The sequence below is a fragment of the Staurois parvus genome, unplaced genomic scaffold (genome assembly GCF_062004578.1).
Source record: "Staurois parvus isolate SC_StPar_1 unplaced genomic scaffold, SC_StPar_1.0 ptg000244l, whole genome shotgun sequence".
Taxonomy (NCBI): Eukaryota; Metazoa; Chordata; class Amphibia; order Anura; family Ranidae; genus Staurois; species Staurois parvus.
Genome location: NW_028318040.1, coordinates 9964126 through 9988905, shown reverse-complemented (window position 1 = coordinate 9988905; position 24780 = coordinate 9964126). Strand labels below are relative to the sequence as shown.

Here is a 24780-nt window from a genome sequence, read left to right as displayed (position 1 = left end):
TTGCAGGAGAAAAAGACAGCCATAGGTCAACATTAACCCCCATTTTAATATAGGGTGAACAGCCACCAAAATCCTTGTATGTTTCCAATATAATGCCCATGTGTTGCAAAAGTCTGGAAATTTTTTTCCAGAAATTTATCACACATGACACTAGAAAAAATACAGAAGGCCTGTAGCTAATTATTGAAAGACCTGGCTACAGGCCTTCTCCTATCATCTTCGGATGTATCATCCCCTTTCTCTGACTTTGGAATTAAATCCTTTGCAGAAAGGAGAAGGGATAACATATCCACAAACTCCCTCCGCCAAATCCTTTCTTTCAAAGACAGGTGATAACCCAAAGGTGACAATTCACATGGAAAATATTCTTTTAAACAAGTTAACTGGAACATTAGCAGACTCTACAGAATTAAGAGACCTGAACACCATTAGTTAAACAGACACTAGATGGCGCCCAAATCTCAGCAGCATTGTTCACAGGCATGTGTACAGCTCTGGCCAAAAGTTTTGAGAATGACACAAATATTAATGTACCTGCAAGGAAACACGTGAGGTCATCATTGCTTTATACAAAAAGGGATTCACAGGCAAGGATATTGCTGCTACTAAGATTGCGCCTAAATCAACCATTTATCGCATCATCAAGAACTTCAAGGAGGGAGGTTCAATTGAAGAAGGCTTCAGGGCGACCAAGAAAGTCCAGCAAGTGCCAGGACTGTCTCCTAAAGTTGATTCAGCTGTGGGATCTGGGCACCACCAGTGCAGAGCTGGCTCAGGAATATTAGCAGGCAGGTGTGAGGGCATTTGTGATTGAGGCGAAGGCTTTTGGAGAATGGCCTGGTGTCAAGAAGGGGCTTCACCTGCCGCAGTCCCATGAAGAAAAGGGGGGCTAGAAACCGTCTTCCCCTTTTCCTATCATTCTGAGGAGTTGTTGAAACGAAAAATGATTGACGCAGCTATATGCATGCACTTTGAGTATTACTGCATTCCAGTTGCCAGAATGAATGAATATTCTGGTCAATGGAATTCATTAATGCTCAAAGCTTGGCACGCCTAAACACATGTGTAATACATGGCTTTAGGCATTCTTTTTTCAATCAGTTTTTCTCCTGCCAGGAGTAACGGCGTTCAAAGGGGTTGAATAGTGCCAGGGTCCTGTGTGCATGAGGCCTTACAATTATTATAACATTAAAACATTTTTTACTTTAACCTGCCCACACACAATGTACTGCGGCAGGGTGGCAGCTATAGACAAAGCAACGTATCCGTCTGGCTGTACAAAAACAGGGGGGCGCACAGCGCTTCCACCTCGCGACTGCTGTGTCCACTTTAAATTTGAACATAGCTTTTGGTTTTGGAATTTTTCAACACAGCTCATTTCTTACACTACTGCAACACCTGCTGGCTACTTGTTAGACTTTTAAAAGAAACCTGTGTTGAAGTAGGAGCCAGTAAGATAGAAGCATGGGGGTTTCCACTTTTAATAATTCTTTATGAAAACACTAATTCCCTAGTTACCATACAGATTTAATGGATTCTGCATATTCTGAATCATTGATCTGGAACAAATATGTATATTAGGTTTAACTTCACTCTTTCTGGTCTGCATACTTATTCCAGGTTTTTAACTTTTTGAAGTCAGTCAGTAATGAAGTCAGAAAAAGCCAGATGATTATCATTTTTAGAAAAAAGTCAGTAATGGCAGCGAAGGTTTTCTTTGACTTCATAGTCATATGGTTTCAATCAATTTAACCACCTCCCATCCGTGGGACGCCATCTGACATCCTGGACTTTCAGTGTTATACCGGGAAGATGTCTGCAGCTGCAGGCATTATCTCAGTATTTTTGCCCAGAAATGTTGAATAAGGTTAAAGTGATCCAAGTGGTTATATAGCTGCTGGATCACTAGCGTGCGGCCGGAGGGGGTCCCCTTCTACCTGTTGCCTTCCAGTTACTTTCCAGGCTCTAACTGGGAGCCGGTGGTTCCAGCACCATAGATATGACCAAGGACCCAAACTTTGATTATCTCTATGGTATAAGAAACCGGAAGGGTTGTGGATGTTGTCACTTCTAGTTTTGCCTGGATGTAAACAAGCCATTACTGGCTTATGAAAGCATCTGATCAAAATTATCTGAATTTGATCAGATGATTTTAAGAACGGAGGAGAGATACATTGCTCCAGCTATCACAAGGGGTGTTGTCCATCCTTTGTAGCAGCAAAGAAAGTGATTAAAAAAATGGCAGTGTAAAAATACATTGAAATAAAATACAGTAAATAGTAATTAAAAAAATTTAAAGCACCCCCCCCCCCCCCGTGCTCACACAAAGGTGAATGCATATGTAAGTTCTGCACACATATTTAAATGTCAAAGAGCAATAGTTCTAGCACCAGATCTCCTGTGTAACTCTAAACTAGTAACCTGTAAAGGCTTTTAAAGCGTTGCCTATGGAGATTTTTTAGGTACTGTAGTTTGTTCTAGGGGTGTACGCAGTTTTAAAGAGTGGCATGTTAGGTATCTTTTTACTTGGCATAACATCATCTTACACATTTTACCAGCAAATGGGTATTATATTGTGTTTGTGTACACTAAAATCCAATATTTTTTTTTTTCTAAAAAAAAATTGTGTTTAAAAAAAACGCTGCAAAAATACCATGAGACATAAAAAAATGCAATACCCACCATTTTATTTTCTAGGGCACTGCTCAAATACCACTGTCCTCATAACCCGCTGGCTTAAACTACTGCTGTCGGGTGCAGGTCCTCTTACAGAGCACGTTTCACAACTTTACAAATCACCAAATAATGAACCGGGACCAGCTCAATCTCCTCCGATAAGACACAACCCTCCAACACATATCACTCAAACAGGGCTAAGTCATAGAGGCAGCAGTGGTCATAACCCACAGATTTATATGCATCATGAAACTTTACTAAAACCAACTGCACCTGGTAAAAAGTGTACATATTGCTCTCACTGCACCACTCCATCTCAAACCACATACAACACTGAGAGGGCAGACTGACACATGGAGCAATCTATATAGTGATAAGTATTGTGCATTCTCTCACTGGAGGGCAAGAGCAGGCATGCATGTATATCTAGATGTTACTGTGAATAGAAACTTCTAAAGATGATAGTATGATATGTTTCCATATGCATTACAATTAAATCACTCTCCCTGGAAGCCAGTGAGGTATTCTCTAATGAGATACCTGCTACATGCAAAGAAATGAATATACATGAGGCATTCAGATGAATGGCCAGAATGGCTGGTTTTTTTGAAAAGGAGATTGATTTTGATTCGCTCTCCCTGGAAGCCAATGTATACATTCAGAAAAATTGCCAGAATCTATAAGAAACACACAAGATATGCTATATAATGGTATGAACTGTAATTTTGGTCCTTAATTAGTGGGGAATTAACAGTGTCTGAGAGCAGCAGCAGTGTCTGTTGTGTTGTGAACTGATGTGCTGCTGTGGTGTTGTGTTTTTTGTCCGCAAGATGGCGTCTGTTGAGATACTGAGCATGAGCATTTTTTGTCCACAAGATGATGGCTGTTGAGGAACTGAGCATGTGTGGGGGCCATTTTAATGGTTATCTCTATATATAGAGATGAAACAAACAATAGATGCCATTTTGCCACTATGTGCTGAGCACAACTTCTAGCTACTATGTGACCTATTTTATTCTTTATACTCCTGACGAAGCTCTGTTTTTTGAAGCAAAACATGTAGAGTTTCCATATTTTTTTTTCTTTGGGAGCACTTGTTTAATGCATTGGTATTCACTTCTTCCACCCCCCCCCCCTCTTTTTTGGAGAGGTCTGTGCTGTGTTTTACAATGCATCATTTGCATCCCTCAAGACAGTGATGTATTTTTGTCTGGACATGGTGATGTATGGGGCTTATCCATGAGAGGCTGACATTTAAGCCCGTGGATGGTGTACCTGTATTACATATCTGTAGCAAGATAGATTGTACTATCCAATTAGTTTTGTCCATGGGGTAACTCCATTTCTTTAACAGATTATATATTCAAGATGACAGGCTTATGATGAAACTACAGTGCCTGTTTGTATGCCATCACTTCATCTAAAACAGTATATTTGATTTGGTCTGGTGTTATTAACCATTTGGATGTAAGGTAAATTGCACATATTTTTTGTTATTTTTTTCTTTTATTTTTTAATATTTATTTATTTAATCTTTTTTTTTTACAAACAGGTTTTTTTTCTCTGTGCATGGAGAGAGAGAGAGATACAATGTATATCTCTCCTCCATTCAGAGAGAAAAAAAATCAAGGGGGGGGCAGGCTTCACAGTGACTGATCACTGTGATAGCCAACCAGAGGCTATCACAAAGATCATGTGACACGGAAATCGGGAGTCCCGGGTCCCGATCACTAGAACGGAACCCAGGGCTCTCAGTGACACCCCGGTCTTTGTGCTGGGAGCGCGCTCCCAGTAGAAAGACAGGTACTCAAATATGCGGCCCCATGGAAAAAAGCCCAGCTCTGTAAGGCCGCATATTTGTGTGACGTTGGCGTCAGAGGGTTAAGTTTGAAATGAGTTCGATATATCCATATTATCTTCTAGGACTTTTGTGGTCCCTTACAATTTCTCACTCTGTCTAAACATAAACACCAGCTAGTTTCCCCTGTCTCTCCAATGACTTAATTTTTAGGTGACCCAAAATTTGCTGCTTTGTTCACTTCCAGGTAATTTTTCTTGGTGGATGTCTAATAGATTTACTGCCTTTTCTACCCTCCAATACAATTTTAGTTTTATTTCATTTTCAAGACTGCATACCTTTAAAAAGATTCCATATTATGAAATACATAGATATTATCAAATTAGGTAATTGTTTGCCCCATATTACACTTTAACATCACCTAGATTTCCTACTCCCCTTGAAAAAATCTGTAATAGTTCCCCTAGAGGGAAAGGCTTTATTTATTTGCTTTAAAACATATTATTATCCACTCCCACAGTTGAAAAAATGCTATATATAATAAAATGGGAACAGGAATGTGGAGAACAATTCTCTTTAGAGTAAGCCAATGTGCACACTGCATGTGAATGAGAAATCATGCAACTTCACTTGAAGTCAATGTGACTTCAGGTGTGACTTGCAGACATCTGTGCGTCTTCATGCACAGATGTCTATGCAAGTCGCACCCGAAAAAGTGCAAGAGCTACTTTTCAAATTGGTGCGACTCAGATGAAGTCATAGTCGCACCGATTAGAATGGTTCCATCGCTGATCATTGGATGCGATTTGTGATGTGATTTGAACAGTCAGTTCAGTGTGAACCAGGGCTAATGGTCAACTATGATAGGTAACCTCCGTAAATGCACACATACTCTTTCCGTTAGAGAAACAGCTATAAAAATTTGAACTAGATGGTATTTTACGGCTGCAATGACAAAGGATCCTTTTTTTCATATATTTTGGAGCTGTGAAAAGCTACAACCAACATGGCAGAATATCAATCTTAGTCTCTCAGTTATCATATAATTATATTATTCTCGCTGTGTTTATTATTTGCTCCTATTTCCAATGTACCTTCATCCTTAGAAAAATTATTCCACATACTATGTGTAGCAACAGTGTGGGCCATTGTGTTTAATTAGAAAAATCCTTCTGTACCTTTTGTACAGAACCCACTTGCCCTTCGCCCTAGAGCAGAAGTACTGCTACAGGGTGGCATGGCTGAGAAAAATCACACACATATATATATATATATATATATATATATATATATATATATATATATACGATTTGCATTTCCAGATAGGGGGCGTGCGCACATGCGCGCCGCCCTACCCGAGCTGCTATTGGCTGCTGGGGATGTCACTTACCGGATCCTGACCAAGAATTCCCGGTCGAGACTCAGTGATTGTTGGCAGGGCTAAGAGGGGAGAGACCTGTGTGTAAACAACACAGGTTTGTCTCCTGTCAGCATGGACATGCTTCTTTGTATCCCTCTGAACAGCAGCATGCCTCCCAAGTAAAACAGCACACAGCACACAGTAAAACACACACAGTACACACGCCCCAGATTTTAACCCTTTCCTGCCCAGTGTCATTAGTCCAGTGTCAGTACTTTTTATTATCACTGATAACTGTATTAGTGTCACTGGGGATGTCAGTGGCAGTTAGTCAGTTCCCCCCAGTGTCAAAATGCCCGCCGCAGTCCTGCTATAAGTTGTTGATCGTCGCCATTACTAGTATAAAAAAATAGAAATTCCAGTATATATACCACCATTTGTAAACACTATAACTTTCATGTAAACCAATTAATATACATTTATTGGGATTTTCTTTAGCAAAGACATGTAGCAGAATACATTTTGGCCTAAATTTATTAAGAAATTTGATGTTTTAAATTTTTTTATTGAATATGTTTTATAGCAAAAAGTCAAAAATATAGTTTTTGTTTTCAAAATTGTCGGTCTTTTTTTGTTCATAGTGCAAAAAAATAGAAAACAGTGGTGATCATATTTGTATATTTTTTAATTGTATCTTGCATACGATATTTCTCAATTAACAGTTTGTAAACAGAATAGAGTGTTTAAAAAGATAAACTGTCACTTTTAATTTTTTTTTAAGTTATGCTACATGAATAAGAATATGGGGTTGATGTATTAAACTGGAGTGAGCAATGGCTGGTGCAGCTGTGCATGGTAGCTAATCTGCTTCTAATTTCAGCTTGTTCAAATTGCTTTATACTTACCCACTCTGTGCAATGGAATTGCACAGAGCGGCCCAGAACCTCCACTTCTCAGGTCCCCTGCTGGCCCTCCTGGTCCCTCCTCTCTGCTCAGTGCCCCATAGGAAGCCACTTCCTATGGAGGCACTTGTGTCGGCTCATACCCAGACCCTGCTGTCTATGTCCATTGACACAGACCGCAGGATTTGCCCCCCCCTCCCTTATCACTGGCTTTGATTGACAGCAGTTTGAGCCTATGGCTCCCCGTGTCCCAGCAAAGCCTGTGAGAGAGAAGAGCTGCAGACACACACAGCACTGCATCAAATGAGGGCTCAGGTAAGTGGGGGGAGGGTGGGTGAGGAACTAATACCGATGCCTAAACATTTTTATCTTAATACAAGGAATGCATTAGGGTAAATAATGCTTAGGCTTTATATCCAGTATAAGATTTGATAAAAAAACCTAAAACCTGGTTGGTTTCTGTGGAGAGTTGCAGCAGATTTTGCACTCTCTAGTTTCAGTGAATATATCTCTATGTTACAAATATAAAATAGGCGTTATCCCAAAACCAGATGTATTCTAGTAGGGCTGTGTTTGCGTGCAAACTGCAGCCTTCAGAAACAAATTGCACCCAGAACAACCCTACATTTGTTTGACAACATCTGTTTTTAATATATCCATGCTAACCAGAAATTAGTCTCAAGAGTGCCAAATATGAAGTATTAGTTCATTTAATGATGTATTTTTTCTAAGATTCTTAGCCTGAAGAAATGTTTTTATAGTTTTGTTTACTTCCACATAGACAGTAATGCCATTAGAAAATCATACTGAAAAAGTACTATGAGATGTGCACAAGTGTGCCCTTTCAACGCTTGATAATGTAATGGTGGTAAAAATAGGCAGTGGAGGGATGGTTTTACCACCCTCATTAAGCTGCAAAAGCTTCCAGGCCATGTTGTACATAAGCTGCTGCTGCTGCTGCTGCAATGATCAGCTTTATGGCCGTAGCAAATATTAGAACCTATTTCGCATTCCTCAGGCAGTACCTACAGAACGTGACCCATTCCAGTGAATGGGTAATGGGTGAATGATATGTAAAGTAATGGGTCAAGTAAATGAGTTAAAACATCTCACGTGAATTCTTGTCTCTAACATTTTTGTTTCTTCGCGGTGTTCCAAATATACAGTAGCTTCAGTAATATTTTATAATAAGGGCCAGTTCACACCACAAACTCCAGATGCATTCTGGATACATTTTTGCTTACAGATCACACTACAGACAGTTCCGGTGCAGTTTTGATGCAGTTTGCTATTGTCCAGAATGGTTCTGTGCAGAAAAAATGCAGCATGTAATACTTTTATTTTCTGCATCGGAAACTGGCTGGAACTGACTGCACTGATGTGAATTAGGGCCATTGGAATACATAGAAAACACTGTGCATGCATTTTTGATGCAGAAAAAAAAGTGCACTGAACATCACGAAGCTCGAAGGAACCATACTGACACCAGCTGGATACTTTAGAATATTCCCCATTGAAAAATATCCAGAGGACACTTTTTGTGCACAAAGCAGTTTTTATGCAGAGTACATGTGAGTGTGGGCGGCACAGTGGCTTAGTGTTTAGCATGTCTGTCTTGCAGTAAATGGGTCATGGGTTGGATTCCTGACCCTGGTGCCTTCTGCATGGAGTTTGCATGTTCTCCCTGTGCTTGCGTGGGTTTCCTCCCGGTACTCCGGTTTCCTCCCACACTCCAAAGACAAGCTGGTAGGTTAATTGGCTCCTGTTTAAATTGTCCTAGTTTCATCCCTGGCAATGCAGGATCTCCTCCATGGTAGGGGTTGGGGAAAGACCTGGCAACCTACCCTGTAAAAATAATTGCTAAGAGAATTCATGGAAAAAGTCGCTTACGAGTGACAGTCCATGCAATCGCCAAGGGTTGGATACGACTGAATGGGTAGATATGTGAGTGCATTACTTTTATTAATAAAACAGTTTTATAAGGATAATACACTATTATTCTTCTATATTAACCTCCATGGAAGGGGAGCCTATCGTTTGATTGGAGAAGGACCCCAAACAGCAGGATACCATCCCATCCATTTTGGCCCCATTTAAAGGGACACAAGCGTTATATGACTTCACTTAACGGTTTGGTCATATACTTGAGAGCACATCTGGTGGGGCAGCACAATTTAATGAGAATTTTTTTACACAAGAATCAATTAAGCAGCATGGGATATTTTATTTCAAAAAGAAACTAGGCACATTTGAAGAAGCATTTCTATAGACTTTTTCATTTAATATAGTTCTGACACGTGTATGGACATTACTTTTAGCATATTGGTTTTTTTTTATGTATATGCGTATTGCTTTTGAAAATTGATATTGGTTCAAATATTTATTTTGTCACTCGCTATCAATAGCAGTACTTGGTTGCACTTATTGTTTATTTTGAGCAACTTTAGTGATGCAGTACATTTTAGTTAAATAGTGTGAACTGGCCCTAAGGGCCAGTTCACACCGCAAAAACACACTCAGGATGCATTTCGGATACGTTTTTGCTTACACTTCTCACCACACACAGTTCCGGTGCAGTTTTGATGCAGTTTGCTATGTTCCAGTATGATTCTGTGCAGACAAAATGCAGCATGTTCTACTTTTTTTTCTGCATCGGCAACTGACTGGAACTGACTGCACTGGTGTGAACTATGGCCATTGGAATACATGGAAAACACTGTGAATGCATTTTTGACGCAGAAAAAAAGCGCACTGAACTGCATCTAGTCTGAACTAACCCTAAGGGCCAGTTCACACCACAAAAACACACTCCGGATCGGGGCGGACTGACAACTCATGGACAACAAGGATTTATCATCTAAACCTGAACTTGAATTAGACTTAAATAAACAAAAAAAAATTTAAAAAACCCTACTAGCACAAATGTGCTCCTCAACTAAAACAAAATTGCATCTTCTATTAGCTAAAAATGTATAAACCTGCAAATAAACTAGCCTATGTTAGCTAGAAAGTTAAACTCCATCCTCTATCAATATGCTCCCATCAGTCTCCAAAACTCTCAAGGGCATATTGCGGCCAACTCGACAAAAATGCTCCAAATCTTTCAAGATGATCTTTAATAACAGCCAAGATATGTGCTTCACCCCCCACCTTTTTCAGACCCACACAGCTGATGGGATTCTACACAATGGTACTTTCCCACCAGGGGCGGACTGACAACTCATGGGGCCCCCGGGCAATATGGGATTATGGGGCCTCTGTGTCCTTGCCCAAACTCAAAAAAACCTATGAAAAAGGTACCAGGGGCATCTCATGGGGCACCCTACTCAAAAATGTTTTTGCTTACAGGTCACACTGCACACAGTTCAGGTGCAGTTTTGATGCAGTTTGCGATGTTCCAGTATGGTTTTGTGCAGAAAAAATGCAGCATGTTCTACTTTTTTTTCTGCATTGGAAATTGACTGGAACTGACTGCACTGGTGTGAACTAGGGCCATTGAAATACATGGAAGACACTGTGCATGCATTTTTGATGCAGAAAAAAAGCGCACTGAACTGCATCTAGTGTGAACTAACCCTAAGGGCCAGTTCACACTACATGCGTTTCAGTTGCTTTTTTTCTGCATCCAAACTGCACAGAAAGTAGCTTATATGTGTGTCAGTGTCATAGTTAACATCAGTGCTTGCAGTTCCAGTGCGTTCCAGTTGCAGAAAAAAAAGTAGAACAGGCTGCATTTTTTCTGCACAGAACTGTACTGGAATGCAGTAAAACGCATCAAAAATGCACCTGAACACACTGGAACACACAGAACACTGAAAACACACTGGAACACATGTCCCTATTTAAATTGAAAAAAACGAAAAGGGAAAAAATGAACTGGAATGCATCAAAGACACGCTGGAAAGAGTCAAAAAGCACTGGAACGTGCAAAAAATGCATCAAAAACAGGCATGCAAAAATGCATCAGGAACGCATCTGGACTGCGTTTCTTTAGTGTGAACCGGCCCTTAACCTCTTGGCACCGGCCGAACGCAAATGTGCAGACTCCCGGCATCTGGGCCTAGACACTGAGCGGCTGCACATTTGCACTCTATTAAAAAAACATATCTGCTGAGAGCGCGCGCCCTGCGCACTCCCAGCACACACATTCGGTGCTCACGGAAAGGTCCCGATCTCATCTTTCGATCGGGACCTTTCCCGATCATGTGACCACCGTGACAGCGAATCACAGTGGTCACATGACTCTAAAATCCCACCCCGCCTCCCGGCTGCTGGAACCCTTAAAGGGCCAGGAGGCACCGGCGCCAAGGGGTTAAGGTGTGACAAATGTCATGCATTAGCTGTCCCTAAAATATTACTTATTGTTCATTTAAAAAGAAAGTCAGCCAAGTAAATCACCTAATTCTATGATCATACCAACATTACCCATGTGCATTATCAAGAAAGTGATGCACTTTATGTGGGTGGTACCTATGTTGCATTTGGTGGTATGAATATTAGGAAGTAAGCTACAGTATGTTCTGAAAAATACTTTTCAGCGCATACTGTAATGTATTACAGAGCGGTGTTGCTGGAGGATGCTCAGCCAGCATCAGTCGCAACTGTAAGTGAAACAGAAGGTAAAGCTGCTACCTATTTCTTTCTCTGTTCTTGTAGCTGTCTGCCTACACTCATTTGTTCTTAGCATGATCAAACCCACATCTGAAGGTTTTATTAGTAATATTTTATTAATTGTGACTAACATAGTAATTAACTTGATTGAATTGGCACAGGCAGTTTTACATTGATAAAGACACATACAGGTGAAACTCGAAAAATTTGAATATTGTGCAAAAGTTCATTTATTTCAGTAATGCAACTTAAAAGGTGAAACTAATATATGAGATAGACTCATTACATGCAAAGCAAGATAGTTCAAGCCGTGATTTGTCATAATTGTGATGATTATGGCTTACAGCTCATGAAAACCCCAAATCCACAATCTCAGAAAATTTGAATATTACATGCAATCAATAAAACAAGGATTGTACATAGAACAATATCGGACTTCTGAAAAGTATAAGCATGTATATGTACTCAGTACTTGGTTTGAGCCCCTTTTGCAGCAATTACTGCCTCAATGAGTGGCATGGAAGCTATCAGCCTGTGGCACTGCTGAGGTGTTATGGAAGACCAGGATGCTTCAATAGCGGCCTTCAGCTCTTCTGCATTGTTCGGTCCCATGTCTCTTATCTTTCTCTTGGCAATGCCCCATAGATTCTCTGTGGGGTTCAGGTCAGGCGAGTTTGCTGGCCAATGAAGCACAGTAATCCCACGGTCATTGAACCAGGTTTTGGTGCTTTTTGCAGTATATGCGGGTGCCAAGTCCTGCTGGAAAATGAAGTCAGCATCCCCATAAAGCTCGTCTGCGGAAGGAAGCATGAAGTGCTCCAAAATCTCCTGGTAGACGGTTGCGTTGACCCTGGACTTAATGAAGCACAGTGTACCAACACCAGCAGATGACATGGCTCCCCAAATCAACACAGACTGTGGAAACTTCACACTGGACTTCAAGCATCTTGCAGTGTGTGCCTCTCCATTCTTCCGCCATACTCTGGGTCCTTGGTTTCCAAATGAGATGCAAAAGTTGCTCTCATCAGAAAAGAGGACTTTGGACCACTGAGCAACAGACTAGGTCTGTTTTTCTTTAGCCCAGGTAAGACGCTTCTAACGTTGTTTGTTGTTCAGGAGCGGCTTGACAAGAGGAATTCGACATTTGAAGTCCATGTCCAGGATCCTCTGTGTGTGGTAGCTCTTGATGCACTGACTCCAGCCTCAGTCCACTCCTTGTGAAAGTCCCCAACACTTTTGAATGGCCTTTTCCTGACAATCCTCCCCAGGCTGCGGTCATCCCTGCTGCTTGTGCACCTTTTTCTTCCACACATTTCCCTTCCACATAACTTTCTATTAATGTGCTTTGATACAGCACTTTGGGAACATCCAACTTCTTTTGCAATTACCTTTTGAGGCTTTCCCTCCTTATGGAGGGTGTCAATGATGGTTTTCTGCACAACTGTCAGGTCAGCGGTCTTTCCCATGATTGTGATTCCTACTGAACCAGACTGAGAGACCATTTAAAGGCTCAGAAACCATTGCAGGTGTTATGGCCTAATTAGCTGATTAGAGTGGGACACTTTGAGCCTAGAATATTGCACCTTTTCACAATATTCTAATGTTATGAGATTGTGGATTTGGGGTTTTCATGAGCTGTAAGCCATAATCATCACAATTATGACAAATCACAGCTTGAACTATCTTGCTTTGCATGTAATGAGTCTATCTCATATATAAGTTTCACCTTTTAAGTTGTATTACTGAAATAAATGAACGATATTCAAATTTTTTGAGTTTCACCTGTACACGCTGATGATGCATACATGTTGAGATAGGTAGATCATTAGTTCTTCACTTTATTGTTGACCTTTCAAAAATGTAGTAAGTTTAAAGCAAACCTGGTAATTTCTGAGCTTGTAAAATGTTGCTTCTTTGCAATAGAAGGCACCTCCTGAATCCTGTGATGCTTTGGTATGCAAACCTCCGTATATCCCTGTATTTCAGCAATAACGAGTAAGGCCTCTATCACGTAAACTTACCAATGAGGTGCAAGAGGTAGGAAATGGCACTTGACAACAACAGATGGTTGAAAATGTTTACACTATATTACACTAGAACCAGGGGCATATTTAACACAAGGCACTTGCCTAGGGCAGCATTTTTCAGGGGGGCAGCACCTCCCACAGAAGAAGGAATGAAAGAAGGGACATGTACTCTATGGGAACCAAGTGGGATCTGAGAGAGGCTGCAGGCTGCTTAATGGTGTATGTAGAGCATGACTCTCATTCCCGGTGATGTCCAGAGATGCAAATGAGTGTCTTTCTCTCTACGGCCAGGGGGTGGGGGGTAGTGAAAGGCACTCCCATGAGGGGGGCAGGGGTGTTGTTGGTCGATGTCAGGCTTTCTCCACAAGAGGGGCGGGGGGGGGATTGGTGTTGGTCGGTGTCTGTGGAGACGGACGATTTTTGTATTGCCTAGGGCAGCACAAAATCTAAATACACCAATGACTAGAACACGTATTAGGATTAAAGTGTACTGTATATTCCTGGAGGTACCTGTCATTCCAATAATTAACAGTTTAGAAATGACATACTTTATGGACCAACATATTTTTGTGTTTCAAATGTATAGTTTTATCCAGACAGCTGCTTACAAGGTTTGACCTTAACCAAATTGTTTCTTAAAAAGGTAGAGGTACGGTCCATAGGAGTTATCTAACAGCTTTGAATCTTGATGTCCCAGCCCTGCCTAACTTCCATAGCCATTACAGGGTTTCCTTTATGTTTTGCAATAATTATTTTTACAATATGCAGAGTGTAGCAAGCGGAGAAAAACATCACCCAGGCTAATTTAAAATAACCAAGTATAGCTTATAAAGTCATAGAATTCACAGTATTACATAGGACTGAAGACTGCTGCCAATCTGAAGCAAGTCTTTATGTTAACTTTATAGCATTCTGAAAAGCTTAAAGTGTTACTAAACCCACAACAGTAAAATCAGTCTGTATATGCAGTAAAGCACGGTTGGTATACTCATGGTGGAACCTAAGGGGTTAAGCCTCTGCATTGTGTAAACACGCTGTTCGATCCTGACTTCTCTGATTCTCCCCTTCTTCCAGTGCCCCCCTGTAATCTCCTGATAAGACATATCATGTGTAGTCACTCTACACATGCTCAGTTTGGTGGGTATTGCTAGAGAGTGGTTTTTTTTTTTTCTTGGGAGAGTGCATGTAATCAGCACAGGGCCAACCAGCACTGTCCATACAGAGGTCAGGTGTCCTGCATCCTCCTAGAGCAGAATGAAAACTCATCCTACAAGCTTTAACCAGTGCTTGGCTCGACACTGATAGAAGTGACAAGACTGCTCTAACTGCTGATGAGAAAAGGTATTTAGCAGTTTATATTTACTAAAATAATTGCACTTCCATGTTCTGTGTACTGTGGGAGACCAGATATAGTGAATGCAGGGTCCTGGGTTTAGTAACACTTTAATGCTATACTCCTCACCACCATGAGAATGATTTGTGATGGAAGATTTTATGGCTTATTTACAAAGCAGTTCTACAAATTTTACAATCTTGTCAATGAAAATGGGTAAGTCTAGCAAAGGAGAAATGTTTTTAACTATTAATAGAGGGAGTTATCATAATAACACTTTCACACTTAGCTGTGGTTTTATTAGAGATGTGGTTTAACACTGCTATATGGTGCTAACAAATGACAAAAGTGACCTAGACATGTCATCTTTTCGAGCCACATGGCAATGATTCTTTGCACCTGTCGGTCCACAAAAGATTTTTCATAGTGAATGGCTCAGTAATGGTCTGAATTCCTAGAGTCGGGACATCACCCTTCAACTCCCATTGTGCCTCCATTGCAGGAGTGCAGCAGTCACTGGCTGAAACAGGATGGGGTAAGCTGCAGAATAATTCATTTTTAGTTTGGGGTTTAATACACTTTAAAAATGTCCTGCTATTGGATTGCATGGTCCCATGCGATCCAGGCAGGCAAAAGAACTGTAATTAAAATCTGCTTTTGGGGTGTTGTTAAGAATATGTTGGCACTTGCACCAGATCACACACCCAATGTGTTTTGAATGCGTTGCGGGAAACGCACAAGGAATGCAGATTTCCCACCCTGTGCTCCGGTGTGAACAGGCACCTAACCCTTCCAAACACCATCACGCCATATGAGGAAGAAATTTGCAAATAACACCATCCTTTGCAAGGTGGAAGTTTTATACAATTTAGAAATGGAAAAATTAATTCACATGGACAACCATGATGAAAACACAAAAAAAGAAATAAAATGTTTCTAAAGTTGTTTCAAAAGTTCATTGCCATTATGCATAATACCGCATCAAGGTGATATAAGGAATAGTGAAGACAAAGTAAAGACTATTTCTGTATGTTAAATCACAATGATTGATACTGAATTTTTTTCTTAGTTGAAATCATCCAGACTTGGTTATCAGACGGTCACTTGATCATATAGCGTTAGAAGGTCAGAATTGTGCGAATACTACAAAAAAGAAAGATAGGACAGGTTAAACATGAATTGTATTTATCATACACTGCTCAAAAAGATTACAGGAACACTTTGAAAACACATCAGATCTCAATGGGGAAAAATATCATACTGGATATCTATACTGATATGGACTTGGTAATGTGTTAGGAACATAAGGATGCCACATCGTTTGATGGAAATGAAAATTATTAACCTGTAGAGGACTGAATTCAAAGACACCCCAAAAATCTAATTGAAAAAATGATGCAGCAGGCTAGTCCATTTTGCTGAAATTTCATTACAGCAACTCAAAATGGTGCTCAGTAGTTTGTATGACCCCCATGTGCTTGCATGCATGCCTGACGTCGTTGCATGCTCCTAATGAGACAACGGATGGTGTCCTGGGGTATTTCCTCCCTGATCTGGACCAGGGCATCAATGAGCTCCTGGACAGTCTGAAGTGCAACCTTACGGCGTCGGATGGACCGAAACATGATATCCCAGAAGAGTTCTATTGGATTTAAGTCAGGCGAGCGTTGGGGGCCATTCAGTGGTATCAATTCCTTCATCCTCCAGGAACTGCCTGCATACTCTGGCCATATGAGGCTGAGCATTGTCATGTACAAGGAGGAACCCAGGACCCATTACACCAGCGTAGGGTCTGACAATGGGTTCAAGGATTTCATCCCGATACCTAATGGCAGTCAGGGTGCCATTGTCTAGCCTGTAGAGGTCTGTGCGTCTCTACATGGATATGCCTCCCCAGACCATCATTGACGCACCACCAAAACAGTCATGCTGAACGATGTTACAGGCAGCATAACGTTCTCCACGGCTTCTCCAGACCCTTTCATGTTTGTCACATGTGCTCAGGGTGAACTTTCTTTCATCTGTGAAAAGCACAGGGTGCCAGTGGTGGATCTGCCAATTCTGGTGTTCAATGGCAAATACCAGTTGAGCTCTATGGTGCCGGGCAGTGAGCACAGGGCCCACTAGAGGATGTCAGGCCCTCAGACCACCCTCATGAAGTCTGTTTCTGATTGTTTGTTCAGAGACATTCAAAACAGTGGCCTGTTGGAGGTCATTTTGTAGGGCTCTGGCAGTGCTCATCCTGTTCCTCCTTGCACAAAAGGAGCAGATACTGGTCCTGCTGATTGGTTAAGGACCTTCTACGGCCCTGTCTAGATCTCCTAGAGTAACTGCCTGTCTTCTGAAATCTCCTCCATGCTCTTGAGACTGTGCTGGAGACATAGCAAACCTTCTGGCAAGTATTGATGTGCCATCTTGGAGGAGTTGGACTGCCTGTGCAACCTCTGTAGGGTCCAGGTATTGCCTAATGCTACCAGTAGTAACACTGACCCTAGCCAAATGCAAAACTAGTGAAAAACACTCAGAAAAGATGACTAGGGAAAACAATCAGTGGCCTCCGCCTGTAAAACTATTCCAGTTTTGGGGGTTGTCTCATTGTTGCCCATCGATTGCACCTGTTAATTTCATAAGCACTAAAGCAGCTGAAACTGATTAACAACCCCCTCTGCTACCTAACTGATCATATCAATATCCCACGAGTTTAAATGACTTTATGCTAGACTCTGATTAAAAAGTCTTCCTTTAATTTTCTTGAGCAGTGTACATTTTATTAGATGCTGCTAATAATCCTAGTATATCATTGTAACATAATCTAACATTGATCTCAAGACATACACCTAAGATGCTTCAGAACAGATATGTTTCTAATTCTGCTCTTTACACATGTGAGGAAAGCTCTAGTGTTAGATTGGCAGTCCTGTGTAAAACACAGAGCCCGTAAGGAGTCACAGTGCTGTCATTCTTCTCCCAGTCTTCCGTTCAAATACCTTGGATCATACTGTATGTGGTGGACTGGGAATATTAGCTGCTCTGCCTACATATACACACACACGTGTATATATCTATCAATTATTCCATTGTTTTGACTTATGGTGCATATCACATGATTTATCTCAACGCTTATCTTTTCCATGACTTTTGTGAACAGGTTAACCAATAAATCCATTTTATAAAATTTGACCCCATTTAATCTACAATGTGTAAAATGTGACCCAAAATTGGTTGATTTGATGCTGACCAATTTATCTTTATTATGTGGTCCACCTCTGAATGGGTCTGGTATTTTTATTTTACTAAATGTTTTGTTTTGTTTTTTTCTTTGTAATATTTTGTTCAATATTTAAATAAAAAAAATAACCCTCTTCTCCCCAGGACACCAGTCTGGCAATCATGTTGTTACCTGATGTATGTATACTGCAGGTTACCAAGCCAAAGGATGTCTTCTTCAAATTGCCAGTGCTAATAGGTGCTGGACTTTTCCACAAGAAAAGGGTGCTTAATTTCAACTTATTTGCCTTCCATTTGCCCCTTTATACCCAATCACCAGCTCCAAAGCACCAGGTCAATACTAAAGCGTATTTTGCCTGGCTTCAGCATTGTGGGGCCTCACATACTTGTGATCCTCAAGCTATGGGAGTCCAGCCTGTAAACCTAGCCTGTTTGCTTTAAGAGAAGCAAAGGTTCATTTAATTTCTCTACCGATAGCAAAGTTCACATCAAGGAAATTGGTGATATACCTTTTTCCATTACGCAGGAGTTCAAATCCTTCATTTATCTTCTCAAATGGCATATAGTGTGTTATAAGGGGATCTAAATCAAACTTCTTGTCCAGATAGTCACATACCAGTTTTGGTACATCATCTTTACTCTTCCAGCCTTCAGAAAGGAAACAAACAGGTGGTATTTAATATATTAATACAGGTAATTTTGCCTTCATAGCATATACAGTATATAAATTATATGGTATATATTCATATTGAATACTAAAGTAGAATTATAAGCAAATCTTTTTTTTTTCATTTTGGAGAGAATAAGGGAGGGTCTTAACCCCGTGTTTTTTTTTTTTTTCATCTGTGTCCCATTGGGGGAAATTCCCTTCATTTCTTGTCCCAAATCCAAAATAGGAGGTGAGAGGAAATGCCTGCAAATTATGAGAATCTCTTGGTTACGAAGGTCCCCATTGGAAGATTTCCCCTTTATTACTTATTGGGGGACAACCCAAAATGTGAGATTTTCTTTTACTTTAACTTTCAATGATAATGGTAAACAGGACAAATTGAGAGGGAGAATATCCCTATCGGGGGGCACAGACAACAGTAAAAACTGACAGGGGCTCTAATCTGTTCAAAACAGAAAAAAAGATTTGCCTTTAATTTTACTTTAAGCAATATTGTCATATTCAATATTTGTATATATCTATGTTCTTTACAGCCTATATCAGGGTCAGACACAACTCGTGTATCCCATGTGGTACTTCTCATGGTCAAAGACACACAGGCTTGCATGCATAGGGACAGCAGATGTGATAATTTTATAAATAATTCTACGTTCTAATACAGTTGACTGTAAGTGTTTATCTCTTTAAAACATTGCTAGGGCGGATGTTGTATTTTATTTATTATTTAATATGACATTGTTTGTATATTCATATGTTGTAGATCTAAGACCCTCCATGTTCTCCTGAAGAAGACTGCAAGATGATATGTCAAGAGCCCAGAACAGTTTCATCATTTACTAACAACAAGAACTCTTACGGCTCGTTCACACTTGACTTTATTTCTAACTCTTGCCAAACGCCCCTATAGCGTTTGACAGGCGTTAGGGAAGCGTTTTTAACTCTCCTCAAATGCTCCCCAAACGCCCTATGCGCAGTTTCGAGGCGTTTTGAGGCATTTGCCAAGCATTAAAACCGCACCAGAAACGCCTATAATGAAGTTAAATGGTATTAACGCTCCGCAACTGCCTCACAACTGCGTCGCAAACACCTGCCAGGCGTTTGAGGAGCGGCACCATAGACTTGGATGGGAGGCTTCAACTCCTCCTGACTCGACATGAGGCGTCAGTTTTGCCACGACGCAACACGATGTGACGCGCAGGGGCGGACTGACAACTCATGGGGCCCCCGGGCAATAGGGGATCATGGGGCCCCTGTGTCTTTGCCCAAACTCAAAAATGCCTATGAAAAAGGTACCAGGGGCATCTCATGGGGCCCCCTACTGACCCCGGGCCCTCGGCAGTGCCCGAGTTTCCAAATGGTCAGTCCGCCCCTGGTGAGGCGAACGCTTCAGTGTGAACAGTACTGTGTGCTGCCATGTGCAGAAGTTTTTCTAGGTGTTTGAGAAGCGTTAAAAATGCTTCCGAAATGCCTGACACCTGCTGACAAAGCTAGTGTGAACGTAGCCTAACAGTTCAATACAAAATTGCATTAAGATAAGAGAGATTTAATGAATCCGAGAGAGAGAGAGAGAGAGAGAGAGAGAGAGAGAGACAGACAGACAGACAGACAGACAGACAGACAGACAGACAGACACTATCCATCCATATATATTTATATATATATATGTGTATGTGTGTGATTTTATGTGATAGAGCAACACAAAGTGGCACATAATTGTGAAGTGAAAAGAAAATAATGATTTTCAAATTTTTTACAAATAAATATCTGAAAATTGTGGCGCGCATTTGTATTCAGCCCCCTTTACTCTGATATCCCTAACTAAAATCTAGTGGAACCAATTGCCTTCAGAAGTCACTTAATTAGTAAACAGAGTCCACCTGTGTGTAATGTAATCTCAGTATAAATACAGCTGTTCTGTGAAGCCCTCAGAGGTTTGTTAGAGAACATTAGTGAACAAACAGCATCATGAAGGCCAAGGAACACACCAGACATGTCAGGGATAAAGTTGTGGATAAGTTTAAAGCAGTGTTAGGTTTTTGTTTTCTCCATTAATAGTTTTACACCTTTAAAATATAGTTATACATTTAAAAAAATGCAAAATAAAAAAACACGTTATTTCATTTGTAAATAACTTTGCAATAGTTTGTGCCAAAATCATAATTTTAGTGTAATTTTAAACAAGACAAAAAACAGAATAAAATGCACTCTTTTTATCTGCAATAACACGATTTTGTTTTTAAACTAACACTGCTCAAATAAAAGTGTGTTTTGTTTAGTTTTGTTATGTTTTATTGTCTAAGGAAAGCCTTTTTTGTCCTTAAAAAACACAATATATGCAATACCTTAGTGCTGCAAGTAATGACAAAGTTATCGCCAAACAATCAGGCCCATAGCAGAATTATATAAATCGCTCTGGTCCATAGGGGGTGAACAGGTTTGTGAGGTGAAGTGGTTAAGTACCCCTATTTTTAAATGCTTTAAAAATGCTCAGTTCTTCAGAACCCAAGATGCATCCAGGTGTGGCCAGATTTGCTCAATTAACCACTAGCCTACAGGGCACTTATACCCCCTGTCCATGCCAATTTCCAGCTTTCAGCACTGTCACACTTTGAATGACAATTGCGCGGTCATGCAACACTGTACACATATGACATTTTTATCATTTTTTTGAGACAGATAGAGCTTTCTTTTGATGGTATTTATCACCTCTGGGTTTTTTATTCTTTCTTAAACAAACCAAAAACAACTGAAAACTTTGAATAAAATTTTTTTTCTTAGTTTTTGTTTTAAAATTTTGTAAATAAGTGATTTTTCTCCTTCCCTGATGTGCGCTAATGAGGCTGCAGTGATGGGCACTGATAGGCTGCACTGATGGGCACTGATAGGTGGCACTGATGAGGAGGCACTGGTAGGTGGCACTGATGGGCATTGACAGGCATCACTGATGGGCACTGAAAGGCACCACTCATATATGGCACTGATAGGCTGCACTGATAAGTGGCATTGATATGCGGCACTGATAGGCAGCACTGAGGGGCACTGATAGGTGGCACTGATAGACACTGACTGGCACTGATAGGCGGCACTGACTGGCAGCACTGATAGGTGGCACTGACTGGCATTGATAGGTGGCACTGACTGGCAGCTCAGATGGGCACTGATATGTGGCATTGATGTACATTTGTAGGCACTGATATGTGGCATTGATGTGGCACTGATAGGTGGTACTGATGAGCACTGACAGCTGGCATTGATGAACACTGACAGGTGGCACTGCTGGGGCTACACTGATCGGCAGTGCCCTGATGATCAGTGCACATGTCCCCTCTGAGTGATGCCAATTACCGTCTCTCCTCTCGAGCTGTCAGCGTGACAGCTCGAGTGGAGAGAAATGCCGATAACCGATTGGACACAGCTGATCACGTGACCAAGCCGACATCTTCGGCTCTTTCCGTTGATTGGTGATCCGCTGTGTCCGAGAGACCGCTCCCGGAGCCGTGCATGCGCGGTTAGAGTAGGAGGACGTCATATGACATGTTCTGTGTACTGTGGGAGACCAGATATAGTGAATGCAGGGTCCTGGGTTTAGTAACACTTTAATTCTGGCCATATAAATGGAAATTTAGCAATTTGAATCAGCTTTTATTTACAAAAATAGCAGATAGGATTAGAGTGACCAATCAATCTTCCCTCTATGTGACTACGTAAACGTGAAACGTTATCTTTTTCCATGTGATAGTTTTTGCAGTTGATTAAAATTGGTAGAAAAATTGCCTTCAGGGTTGCACTCAAGAATCACTCTGAGTGTCACTCTACCAGTTGTCATTGTATACCAGTAATTGTTTATTGAGAAATACAGTATATGTTTCACTCTGCAGTAAATATAGTACAGTGGTTGCAAATGAATCAAATATAATTCTTAATTATACATTACCTCCAAAAACAGCTCCGGTCAAGATGCGTCCAGTTAGAATTAGCAAGGGATCAAATGACATCACAGCAGTTGAAGGAGCCAAGCCAACGATGACAGTTTTTCCACAGCCAAAGTGAGAAGATTGAAGGGCAGAGGTCTAATAATTTAACACACAATCAATATTCACTAAGCATAATTGTAAAAGCGAAAAACCATTCATCACATATCAAATTTTGACAAACCCGTATTATAATGTACTTAAATACGTTCCACACCATGGTATCTGAATAAGTTGCACATAAGTACCTCAGTCCTTATTTCCACCCCCTCCTTCCCCTTTAAACAGCAGCTGGTAAACATTCTCAGGGATCTTTTTTTCACCTGGTAAACATATGGTAGATATGCTTTGTAACTAGGTTGTATGTTAATTACATTTAGAGCACATGTGTGTAAAATATTCTATTAAAGAGGAGTTCCAGTGAAAATAAAAAAAAATAAAAGTCAGCAGCTATAAACACTGTAGCTGCTGACTTTTAAAAAACAGAGACTTGCCTGTCCCTCGATCCCACGGTGTCCCCCCCCCTCCCCCCCACAACCCATTTCACAGGTCGCCCTGTGTTCCCAGCGCCAGCATCTTCAGTGTGGGCACTCGGCTGTGACAGCTTGCGTCTTCCGGGATCTGTCACATGTCCCAGAAGACTATAGGGAGGGAGGGGGAGGACAACTTCCACTTCCAATCGCCTAGGTGATTGCAGCGCAAGTGGGAGCGGGTACCTGTCGATTTCGGATACCCCCTCCCCAAAGGTGCCAATCATTTAAAAGGGAGCAGGGGACCAGTCCTTAAATCAGAACATCTCCTTTTGGGTAGAGCTCCGCTTTAAAATCTTTATAAATTTGACACAATATGCAATACCTCAGGTTTAATCATCATTTAGCCACAACTAAGGGGGTGCACGCACACCAGCGGCGGATCGATACTGCTGTGAACACTCACAACAGAAGCCAATCTGCAAGTGCCAGTGAACAGATGTCCACCAGCACCAGCTGATCCTCGGCCAGGACACAGAACAGACCGCTGTCTATGTAAACAAGGCAGAGCTCTGTTCTGAGGGGTTGGGGGTGTGAAGTATTGTTTGTCCCTGCAAAGCTGGGAACACCATCCTTCCCTTCCCCTAGTAAAAGCACTACCTAGTGTACACCAAGCACTTAGCTATGCACACAGTTAACCCTTTGATCACCCAGTGTCATTAGTACACTGCCAGTGCATATTTTTTGTACTTTAAACTGTATTAGTGTCACTGGTTCCCACAAAGTGTCAGTGTAAAAATATTGCAGTCCTGCTATAAGTTGCTGCTCGCTGCTATTACTAGTATTAAAAGAAAAAATAAATTCCAGTATATGTTCCATAGTTTGTAGACACTATAACTTTTGCACAAACTAATCAATATACACTAGTTGGGATTTTTTTTGTACCAAACATATGTAGCAGAATACACCTTGGCCTAAATTTATGAAGGAATTAGATTTTTTTTTTATAGGAAATATTTTATAGCAGAAAATAAAAAAATATATATTTTTAAAATTGTCAGCTTTTTTTGTTTAGAAAGCAAAAAGTAAAAAAAAAAAAGAGAGAGGTGATCAAATGCCACCAAAAGGAAACTCTATTTGTGGGAAAAAAAATTACATAAATTTAATTTATGTACAGCGTTGCATGTTAATTGTCAGTTAAAGTAAGGCAGCGTCGTATCGCAAAAATTTGTCTGGTCAAGAAGTAGGGTAAATCGTCCAGAGGTCAAGTGGCTTTATTTTTACAATACACTTTACTACCAAAAGAAAAAAGTATATATATACCCCTTCACGTCATTGGATTCACGTGTTCCAATCCCCTCCATGGCCACAGGTGTATGAAATCAAGCACCTAGGCATGCAAACTGCTTCTACAAACATCTATGAAAGAATGGCTTGCTCTCAGGAGCTCAGTGAATTCAAGCTTGGTACCGTGATAGGTTGCCACCTGTGCAATTCATGTCCATCCATGAAATTTCCTTGCTAATAAATATTCCACAGTCAACTGTTAGTGGTATTATAACAAAGTGGAAGCAACTGGGAACAACAGCAACTCAGCCACGAAGTAGCAGGCACTGCAAAGTGACAGAGCGGGGTCAGCGCATGCTGACGCGCACAGTGCTCAGAAGTTGTCAACTGTCTGCAAAGTCAATAGCTAAAGACCTCCAAATTATGTGTGGCCTTCAGATTAGCACA

The 24780-nt window shown here is 40.9% G+C and overlaps 1 protein-coding gene across 2 annotated transcripts in view; it reads right to left on the bottom strand.

Moving 5' to 3' along the window:
- Window positions 1-15549: 15549 nt before the first annotated feature.
- LOC149459877 (alcohol dehydrogenase 1) overlaps window positions 15550-24780 on the bottom strand; it is a 43198-nt gene continuing 33967 nt past the window's right edge. For both annotated transcript variants that reach the window (XM_089680566.1, XM_089680565.1), the window contains exons 7-9: window positions 22540-22675; window positions 18445-18583; window positions 15550-15850 (exon numbers count right to left, since the gene is read on the bottom strand). In XM_089680566.1, coding sequence (XP_089536692.1) covers window positions 15826-15850; window positions 18445-18583; window positions 22540-22675 — 300 coding nt within the window. In that variant the 3' untranslated portion in view covers window positions 15550-15825. The remainder of the gene's footprint in view (window positions 15851-18444; window positions 18584-22539; window positions 22676-24780) is intronic.